The 11297-nt window shown below is 42.0% G+C and overlaps 1 protein-coding gene across 9 annotated transcripts in view; it reads left to right on the plus strand.

The window, feature by feature from the left end:
• LOC140271054 (peripheral plasma membrane protein CASK-like) overlaps positions 1–11297 on the plus strand; it is a 44960-nt gene that overhangs the window by 7034 nt on the left and 26629 nt on the right. For all 9 annotated transcript variants that reach the window (XM_072366329.1, XM_072366258.1, XM_072366716.1 and 6 more), the window contains exons 2-5: positions 4989–5101; positions 10118–10223; positions 10532–10609; positions 10710–10782. In XM_072366329.1, the coding sequence (XP_072222430.1) occupies positions 4989–5101; positions 10118–10223; positions 10532–10609; positions 10710–10782 (370 nt within the window). The remainder of the gene's footprint in view (positions 1–4988; positions 5102–10117; positions 10224–10531; positions 10610–10709; positions 10783–11297) is intronic.

Raw genomic sequence — 11297 nt, forward strand, 5'->3', positions numbered from 1 at the left:
AACTGCAGCTCATCCAGAAGTCAGCTGCTCGAGTCCTCACTAAGACCAAAAGAGTGGGCCACATCAGTCCAGCTGTGAGGTCTTTACACTGGCTGCCTGTCCATCAGAGGATAGACTTTAAAGTTCTGATGCTGGTCTATAAAGCTCAGAATGGTCTAGGACCAAAATACATCAGTGACCTCCTAACCCAGTATGAACTTTCCAGACCCCTCAGGTCATCTGGATCTGGTTTATTATCAGTTCCCAGAGTCAGAACCAGACATGGAGAAGCTGCATTCAGCTTCTATGCTCCAGATCAGCTGAAACACTCCGTGTATTTAAGTCCAGGTTGAAGACGCATCTATTTTCAGCTGCATTTGAATAAAGCTCCAAATCAAAACGTCATCATATTTTACATTTTTATTCAATCTTATCTTTATTGCTCTGATTTAATCTATTGTTCTTATTTCTTTTTTGTTTTGTTTAAATATTAAATCATGCTTTCTGTCTGTACTGTTTTAATGTCTCTGTAAAGCACTTTGAATCACCTTGTTGTTGAATTGTGCTATACAAATAAACGTGCCTTGCCTAATGGTGAGTTTTAGTCACCTTACAGTTAATTACAAAAGGTTCCAGCAGTTTCTACTCTGAGGCTGGAACTGAAAAAGTTAGTCTAAAGCTACAATAATGCATGCATTTTTCTTCTTTGCGAAGCATACGTTGACAATCTCGCCGTTTACACCCATCTCCATCAAATGTTCCAGAGTGCCAGAATTATTTCAACAGAGACCCACTTTAACAGGGCTCTGCAGACTTTGCCAAGAAGGAATGGCCTCGGACTGCTGCCCTTCTACTATGCACTTGTGTCCACAGTAAAAAGAAAACATCTTATGGTTCACTGACCTCAAAACAAGTAGACAGTGAGTTTTGCACCATTGTTGTTTGCTATCAGTGCCCAGGAGCCCTCATTTTGGGATTATCTGTTGTTCAATAACAAAAAAGAAGATGATCTGGATCAAACTATGGCTTCCATCTCAGATCATCACTCCCCTTTTGTCTTCTGTGGTAAATACCGTGCACCACTTTGAGTACAGTGGCCAATTAAAGCCCAAATTAACTCTGTCCTGTTGCATGGATGTTTAGTTCAGCTTGAGTCAACGTAAGTCACAGAGTGAGTTTGTTAACAAGCTGTTCAGGAAAAATAAAAGTCATAACAACTTTGGAGAACTTTCAAATAAGTGTACCTTTGATCCCTGGAGGCAGCGAGTTAGTTACAGCCCCGGCTTCAGGGCTACTTGTAAGAAATTCAATTAGTAATTGTGTTGAATAATCTGAAACACAACATTGACCAAAATAATGCTGATTCCAACTTTGAACCCTTCCTCTCAATGCTCAGTTGATGCTCCTTTTACCTTCCCACACACAGCCGATCAATAGTTGTGAATGGATGGTGTAAAGATGAGACTTTCTCTCTGAGTACAAGGCCAGACTCTGCAGGGGGGTTTGAACTGTTCTGGAATCTGGATCCACTTCTTGTTAATGTCAAGCTTTAAAACGTCCAGAGGGTGTCTCGGCTGTAAATTACTGTTTGCCACAGGAATGCTAATATTCAAAGGGCTGTTACCCTCATTTGCTAAAGGAACACTCTGGATTACTGTGGCACGGACCTTCACAGACTGTAGTGGAACGGTGTTGAACTTGTTTAATTAAAAGCTTTGCACTTGAGCTCAGTCGGCCGGCAGGGTAAACGTCAGTGATCCTGAAATTTCTCCGCAGGAAGTGCTGGAATGATCTCCATCATGATAAGCTCACATTTTTGCTGATGTCAAAGCTCAGTCTTGCAACGTAAATATTGAAATTTGGTCTGCTATTAATTTTGCGTGTTTATTTCAAGTGTTTCAGTGGTGTGATTTGATGAATGTCGCGGGGATAGAAATGCTGTTATTTGCCAGTGTTTATAAGGGAAGACCAAATACGATGTTGTTTACCTAGTTGGGTATTAATTCCCATTTAATTATTATTTGGAGAGATGATGTAGCATGCTAGCTCCTGGTGAAAGCTAAATGGCAAAATACTGCTCTCAGGAGAGCATTACTATAGATGTCGAGACTGTATTGATGTTTCTGGTCTGAAAAGGACACCGTGATTGGATATTTGGCTCGTGGCCGGCATGGATGTTAAAAACGTACAATTGATTTGCATAAAGCACAAAGCTGCAGTGGGCCAAGGAGCAGTCTGTGAAGGCTGCCACTTCAGGCTAATGTTTGATGACTGCTGCTGTCGGATGTGAGCCATGTGTGGGCGTTTTGTGCGAGCCCACTCAGCACAGCTGCAGTGATGTCAGTACGGCATGTGGCCTCCTCTTATTCACACTTATGCACCCGTTTGTGCTTCTATCTTTGTGAGGACACTTGTGTCCATAAAACATTCCAGAGCTTCTTACTAAGCTGAAGCAGCTACTGAAAATCTAACCCCAAATTAAAACGTAATTCTACCTTTTTAATCTAAAAAAAAAAAAAAAAAACAAGTTTGAGCCCAGCTTAGGAAGCCAAGTAAATAGATGAGGTTGATGCATGGAATCTGGCAGGTTCATCCAACCCAACTTTATTTCTTAATGAGGCTGTAATGTCTCACATTGGCAAACATGAGATCAGTGCCAAGATTTTCTTACCCTCCTGCATTATTTGTATCCTTTCGGTCGCTGCTTCTGCCTTAACCCACCAAATTCTTCGACAGCCTGAAACCGAGAAAGGCTCCATCGTGTACTCAGGAAGCATGTCTCTCTTAATAGTGGATAAACACAGCTGCTACAGCACATAAACGAAGGAGGGCAAAGGTTCATGGGGTTGTCGGATAATTCGCCGGATTCCTGTGGAATCTGAAGGGAAGAGTATCGTTTTACAGTTGCCTCGGCCCCTGTTTGTAGGGCTGATCATTGCAGCAGATGTGAAAGACTAGTGAGAGCAAATCAGCTGCAGCACTCGCTGCATGCATGGCTTTCACTGTTTGGTCCACTGGCACTGACAAGCAAGTTAATTTGTTAATTAATTCTTTTTATTCAGTTCAGCAATGCCTGCCAATGGTCATCGCTTTGCTTCAGCAAATTAGGACTGCTTAACATGTGAGTGGTCTGCTTCTGTGTGTGTGTTTTCAGTAGAGTTGGTCACACTTTGAAGGATTGTAAACCTGAGAGATGTGAAGACAGCTGGAACACGGGAGGGCTGTGAATGTCTGGGGCTGGAGTGTGTTACTGTCTCAACTTTCAGTGTTTATTCCTTGTACTTGGAGCTGTGGCTATCATGACAAAGAATTACTGTATACAGTCGTACAAACACAAAATCTGCGGGTGTATACGACAACAATTGTGCTCTTTTCTTCACAGTAGCAGCATTTGTCATTGTTATTAGGTAAAAAGGCAAATTTGCAATTAAAATGTACTTGGTGTTTTAAATTGAATGAAAAATAAAATGGTGAAGATGGAGAAAGGCAGAGCCCTGCACAGGGCATCTCTGGCGTGTATTAAAATGGTGAACAGGCCCACTCACTTCAGATTCTGTTCAAGACTGGGGGGGATATAAATTACATTTAATGAAGGTTCGCTGTTGGAGCACTGATGGCAGGAGGTTGAGTCACAAAGGCTGCTCGACTGGCCGATTGAATAGGAGCAGTGTTTGAAATGACATCTTCATTTAAGGCTCTGAAATGTATTAATAAAAGAGGTTGATTAGTGAGTGAGGGGACACTGCAGTCGACACAGAGTTGTTCTGAGAGGTCACCTTCCCTTGTTGTAAAACATTTCTCTTGGGATTGAATTGATCTTTATTCTAGGATGATAAGGCCCAAAACAAAACAATGTGTTTCACGATCAAGTTCGAGGGAAAGCAAGAGACCTCGCTGAGAAGTAGCTGGAATATTTGATCAATTTCCCTCTAAGTGCTTTATAGAAAATTTATTGAGGAAAAAATTGCCAAGCTGACTGTATCGAGGACTAGTTGTGTGCGAGCTGTCGTCTTCTCAGAACGGAGAGTGGGGGCGGGGCTGAGCCAGAGAATCAAATCTGCGATCAGACAGAGTTGGCGCCTCGCTAATCACAACTGAATTGATGCATGAAATCAGTGGCAGTATTCAGCCCTCATTTGACTTGCCCTTTTCTTGATGACTCACACCCCTGACTCCTTGAGGTCAGAAGTCATGCAACACTTGAAAGTACCAGTCCTCTCTGAAGCATTTAGTTTTTTTAAATAATCATTTACTGCATTTAAAGGCAAGCTAAACGCCCTGTTTGGTCTGTAGAGGTATTACACGTTGCTAGCTTTGAGTTTTGTTTATTCACGGAGGATAAACTTCCAAATAAAAGACATGCTTGTTGCTACTGCCACCCACCGCCATCTTCCCTCCCAACTCATCGGTATTAACAATAAAAACAAAATTGTTAACAGCCATTGTTTAATATGCTACAGAACTACGTTTCCTGTCAGTAATGCAGCAGAAATCCCAAATCTAGTCCTGGACAACCGTTTTAATCCTCCGTGCACAGCTTCAGGGCAAGCTGCTGGAAACGGGTCAAAAACCACACCTACCTCTCTCATGTCAGCATTTGCATCAGTGCAGCTACATGAAAAACAACTTTGCAGTCTTGCACCTTTTTTTCCTTGAAAATAAACTGTAGGGCAGATCTCTTGTGCGCAGGTCTTTTTGTTAGATTTGAGATTTTTTACAGCTGTGCTACACCACACAGCTCTATAATTCCCACTGGCACGAGTGTGGAGGCTACCGATTGTAGTTAACCACCCACTGTAAACCCAGAATATTCTCAGAAACAACGCCAGGTCTGCCCATTGCACTCAACGGGTGTGTCTCCATGATTATGTGTACATATGGGATTTAAGTACTAACTGAACTGAGAGTTATTCCTGTGTTTTAATGTTTGAAGTCATGCACACTGCACACAAAGGCGTGTTCATGTGTTTTTGTAGGTGTCTGTGACTAACTCGGCATGTGTGTTGCAGGGGGCCCTTCAGTGTGGTGAGGCGCTGCATCAACAGGGACACGGGCCAGCAGTTTGCTGTAAAGATCGTCGATGTGGCCAGCTTCACCTCCAGCCCAGGCCTGAGCACTGAAGGTGAGGAACACGGCAAACCTGTTTTGGACTGTAGCTGCTGTGTGTTTGTCGTCCATTTGGAGGGGCAACAGCTTCAGCTCCACAGAAGGATGCTTTCAATCACAGGAAAAAAAGCACTTTGCCTTGAAAGGATGACAAAAAAAGGGAAAAATAACTTGCGGATCCTTTTCTGTGCTGGTATTCATACTCGCCCACCTGTTTTTCCACTTGGACTAAAACAAAGAGTATAATCTGCAAATACTGTTTGGCTCAGACATCAAACACGAAGGCACATACAGAGAATAAAATCATATTGTCACACATAAACAGATGAAGCATAATGTCATGCACACGCTGCACCCAGATGAGTAATGTTGGAACGGCATGTGTTTGCCTGTTTTTGTGTGGTTACTTTAGGCTGCGATGTTATATTTGTACGAGGTATTCTCATGTTCCTCGTCCCACTATGTGGTTTTGCGCCTTGTCCCGCTGAGGTCTGTGTGCGTTCGTCAAAGAGGCGAAAGATCATAGGTGTTTGTCGGTGGCAGCGTTGGCATTCACCAAGTGCCATCTGTGATGTCCCAGTCAGAGATTTGTGTGGCAGCCAATAACAGCAAGACAAGGAAATGACCCAAAGCAGGGGAAATGGAAAAAGAGATTTATAGATGTGGTTCACAAACCAGAATACGCAGCCTCATTTTGTTGCTAAATTCATTCACGTGGAAGTATAAAACACCTACATGAAGAGGGTTTTTCTTGTCTCAGAAATTTTGGAGTTGCAAATCTCTTGAGTCACATAAAGGCATGTTTCATTCAGTGGTCAGCTGCATCATTGTTTACATCATTGTGCGCTTGCCTGGAGTGGATCTGCTGAGAATGTCTCATAAGAAGCAGCTATACCAGCTCGACACTTGGCAACCTAACTGTATACTCATCATGCCAGTTGCGTCTGCAAGATGGATGAGCTCTTAATGACGCCTCATTTGTCAAATTCACAGCAGATTTGAAGTATGACAGCTATCTTTGAGACATCAGACACTTCTAAGAGGTTCTTACAGACATCTGCTAGCATACTTGTAAACCTTCATGTGCAGTGTCCAAGTTGTCTGGTAATAGTAAGGCTCTATGTTTATGCCAGACATTATTCATGATTGATTAGTACGCATAATGAATTTGCATATTTTCTCACTCAAACCTTAAACGATAGATAATGTTTTGAGGGAACGATACATTAGGGATGTGCATTTCAAGTGAAAATATATCAAGGGGGAATAGAAATGAATCAACAAATAATAACTAATGATTTCTCTGGTTGGAGCACTGTCGCACCTGTGCTCACTGGAGCACTTTTCTGTGGCTTTAGGCAAACACCTGACTTTGTGCTGGTAGTTACACATTACTACCAGCTGATGGTTACAACAAAAAAGCTTCATAATTAGGGGTGGGTGATATGACGATATTAAATCGTGAACGATTGCAACGTGAAGACGATCCGTAACGATCTGTCTAACTGCAGAGATCGTGGGATCGTCAAGGGCACATTCTATAAATTGCAGTTCTATGCTTACGTCTATGTATGACGTTGTCAACCTGACCGGCCAATCACAGCGAATTGCGGGCAGTGACGCGCTTTCTTACCTGCCTCCTTATTAGCGTGTGTAGCAGTAGCCGCATGGAGAGCCATGTCTGAAAGCCAAACGGAGGAGTTGGTCGCTAAAAAAAAAAATCCACCTCCATTATATGGAATTTGTTTTGGATTTTCCGCAACCGATCAAGCGGAAAAAGTTTGCACAGAAGAGGAAGCATCCCAAACAGTATGCTGAGAGCTAAACAGCGAGGGGCCCGGTGGCACCGGCACCGCAGGCGGAGGCAGCAGCTAGCTAAGACCAAAACAGACAGCATTAACACAGGCATTTTACAAAGGCACTCCGTATGACAAGTCAAGCAAGTGATAGAAAGAGGTAACAGAAGCAGTTACCTTTTATCTTGCAATAGATATGGTACCGTTCAAGACGGCAGAAAAGGAGTGGTTCGACCGTCTGCTTCAAGTAGTTGAGCCGCGGTACAAGCTGCCCAGCCGAAAATGACTTCTGCTACACTGTCTGTTTTTCACTTTTCAATTTAAGATTGTAATAAAATCGAAATCGTGATATGATATTTTTGCCATATCGCCCACCCCTATTCATAATAAGATTATAGTTCTTAAATAAACTATTTGATTTGATAGTTTAACGACTATTCAGAAAGTTCCCATCCTTGCAGTACATACAGTAATTTTTATTCTGTCACTATTTTGTCAGTTGAGGAGAAATTAAGCACCTGTCTGAAGCAAAACTGACGCAGTGTTAAATTTACTTTATAAAGCATTGGCTCAAAGTGCTATAAAACTTTTAAGGTTTCAGCTGATTTTGATGGAGTAAATTTTCTCTTCTGGTGTCCCTGCTTTGAGTAGCTTTTTACCCGGCATCAGATTTCCTTCTGGATTCTCATAAGTGCACAACTGCACTAAAAAAAGCATTTCAAATGATTAGATTAAGTTGCTGCCCGTTCTGAAGAGGCAGTGTGGTACACAACTGTAGTGTGATCATTTTTATTATCCTTTCATTTCATTTGAACTACAGAGATTCTGAAATGTATGAAACTACCAGAGAATAACTTAAATGTCTGGCAGTTTTACTTGATTAGACTTGAACATTTGTTTAGTGTTGATTGACAGATAATTTAATCTTTTATGAATTTTCTGGTATAAACAGTCAACATGATGGCAGTTATTTCTGACAAATGTGCAACTTAAATCAACACAAAGATCACTATGTTTAAATGTTATTTGAATCCCATTTTGCATGTTTTTCTATAAGCATCCTTTGACCAATAAAATGTGATAGTCTAGAGCCATAAACGCTTTAAGCATGCCCTTTCTAATGTTTATCAAAATGAAACGTGAATCACAGTGAGAAAAGGTACCCTTTTCCTTCTGTTAGACATTTTTAAAAGTCACAAGAAGAAATAAAAAGTTGGCCGCTCATGGCGGCAAGATGGAGAACTGGAGTACAGCCATGTTTTAGGGAGTGCTTTCCTGAGCCCGCGTACCCCGGCTTATTAAGACAGAACCCGTGTCAGCAGAAATGAGAGTGAACTGCAGGTTTGGAAGCAAATATTTCCACATTTATGTACAAATGTATTTATGAGAGATTTAGATGGATCAGTGTGATTTCTAATACGCTGTGTTTTTATCTTGGAGTTATCGTTTCAAGAGGTAAAATGTCCAAAACAAACCTCAAAGTGAAATGATTTAACGTGACGTCCCAGCTTGGCTGAAGCCTCCATGTAAGAATTGATTTGGAATGGGCCCAGTAAATGGCATCGTCCTCCTTCAGAGTGTTCCAGGCCCGTCTCAGTGGTTTCCTTGCTGCTGTGTGGACACTGGGCAGCATTGTTACATTCAAGAACAGATATGCAATGAGACGGGTGAGGATGAGAGTCGAGAGGAGAGGAGGGAAATAATGGAAGCAGAGGGGCAGGAGAATGGGGCCTCTGTAGTGTGGACACGGCGTCATTTCTCTGTGTTGCATAATGATACTGGTCTGTCACGACACAAAGAGCAGACACACAAACGCACACAAAGCTCAGCAGACTTGCACATGGGGAGCGGAGTGTGTAAATGAGGTTTTTATGGACTGAGGAACTCAACAAGAGGACATTGTCTGTCAGTTTGCTACCTCAGTCTGTGTCCGTCTTAACCACTTCTTGCCAGTTGTTTGTTGAAGTCTTCCGTATTGTGTGTTTCCCCGTCTTTAAGAGAGGGGGCTGTCCAATCATCGTGGGAGTATTTTCCCTGTTTAATGATGCAGTCAAAACAAAAGGATCGCCTCAGGGTCATGATGCAATTGTATCTGCAGTATAATTTTGATCTAGTTACAGCGAGTGGAGGAGATGATGATGATGAGCCAGATATGCGAGTCGAATAGATTCTTTTTAGTGGTCCTACATCTGACATTACTTGTCTTGGTTATTTTGTTCCTCTGTCAGCCAAATGTTTGACATCTCAGTCCTGTTTCTCACGAAACGAGCTGCACTTAAACCCCCTCTGGTGTTGAAGTAGGGATGTGGCACGTCTGTTGAGGTGTGAAAGGAGGTTTTTTTTTAATCTCTTTAATTGTCAGGAAAATTCTCTCAAAATTAGGCTCAGAGTCGCTGGATACGATTAACACAAAGCATTTTTTCTTGTAAGAAAGAGACAAGTCTGCACAAAACCTATCAGGAAACTGGCTTAGAGTTGTCTCACTCGCAAAATAATACTATTGCTTTTTATATTATTTATGTTTACTGGCCATTCGGTGTTATGGGAAAATGAGTCCAGACAGTCATGTTATGAGACATTGAGTTCAGATAGTCAAAAAAAAACAGTCTCACTGGCTACACAATGTTATGAGAACCAAAAGGTAAGAGAAAGCCTCCCCCCCATCACACAAACCTTTATTCGTGCAGCTTTTCTCATAGTATAACTCCATCATTTTTCCAACATTAATCCACTACGGAGAGGCATGGAAGTATTGAACGAAGCCCCAGCTGATCACAACGAGCCAGGGTTGGTTCATTTTACTTGACTCGTGCTACTTGCTGCCTTTCAGTGAAGATGGAAAATAAAGGAGTGAGTTGAACATATTGAAGGCAGACAATAAGGCTCTACAAAACCACCTGTTCAGTCTGTATTTGTTATTGGCGTCTTTGGTTAGTTGTCGTCCTCTTCTCAGAAGTATTTGGGTTTTGGTTTTGCTTCTCTGTTACACCTCTCAAGTGTTAAGTTTCTAAGTTTGTCTCCTCAGCTTCCAATCTCAAGAATTCATTTTTATTTCTTCCACGTAGGCCCATATGTGCTGTTAAATGGGGAATTTGAATCACTGTTAGCAACTGCTTAGCCATTTCTTATCATGAATGTGAGAACCAACACCTTTACTCACAACTTGTTATGATTATTATGCTGGTGCGAAACACTAATATTGGATGCAACTGTGTCTTACCGTCACACTCTTCCAGATCTGAAGCGGGAGGCGAGTATCTGCCACATGCTGAAACACCCCCACATCGTGGAGCTGCTGGAGACCTACAGCTCCGATGGCATGCTGTACATGGTGTTTGAATTGTAAGTCCCTACTGCACACAAAAACCCCAGAGGTTTTATTCAGGGTCCTTTTTTGAGTAGTTGTGACATAGGCAGGAAACTGTCTTGTTTTTTTTTTTGATAAACCACCATCACAGCTGCTTACCAGTAGCATTTTTCCAATTTTTTCTGGTAAACAGTTTGAGTCAAAACCATCATATTGCAAATGCTTTGTGGTTACCTGCTTAAGCAGCTGTAAAGCAGACACAGCCTCATACTAACTTGTTTACAATAGGAATTTAATTTGGACCCGCACCCACCCTGATATAATTTTGCTCTTTCCCTCTCAGCATGGATGGAGCAGACCTGTGTTTTGAAATCGTTAAGAGAGCTGACGCGGGGTTCGTTTACAGCGAAGCTGTCGCCAGGTAGGATACACGTCAGAGAAATGATAAATCCTGAAATAAACAATGTGTAGACTCCCTGAATGCATTTCTCCTCGTCTCTTTGTGCTTTCTCTCCTTCCAGTCACTACATGAGGCAGATTTTGGAGGCACTTCGATACTGCCATGACAACAATGTGATTCATCGTGATGTAAAGGTGAGGTTTTTTTCTACGGTGTTGCCCACTGAGCTACAAAAACCACATAGCATGTCACTACATGGAAACCAATCTTTGTTACCGTACAATTTCTGTTGATGTTCACTTTTTATGTTATATTGTAGTTACAACAGAATAAACCTGATTTTAATCTGACCACCTCAAAGTCAGCCTTGTTTGCAAACCAGTGCCTTAGCAAGCTTAATTCTAGTTGCACTGCAGGTCTCACAACAATAGTCAGATTAGCATCAACGAGCCGAGGTGACAGACATTGCCGAATCAGATGGAGCATCTCTGAAACAGGCCCCCGATCCACATCAACCACATCAAACATCTCAGACATTGTCTGAGAAAGAAAGAAACAAGTTGAATCGATAAGAGGTGGTGCTTGACCAAACTTGGCACTTACTGTTTTGTCTGCTGTGTATGCTATCTGGCACAGCTACTGTCTGCCTCTGTCTTTAGAGTAAGAAAGGAAACAATGAAGCTGAAATGTTATCTCAATGGTATTTTCA

This window comes from Leuresthes tenuis, unplaced genomic scaffold (genome assembly GCF_036924035.1).
Source record: "Leuresthes tenuis unplaced genomic scaffold, fLeuTen1.0.hap1 SCAF_1, whole genome shotgun sequence".
Classification (NCBI taxonomy): domain Eukaryota; kingdom Metazoa; phylum Chordata; class Actinopteri; order Atheriniformes; family Atherinopsidae; genus Leuresthes; species Leuresthes tenuis.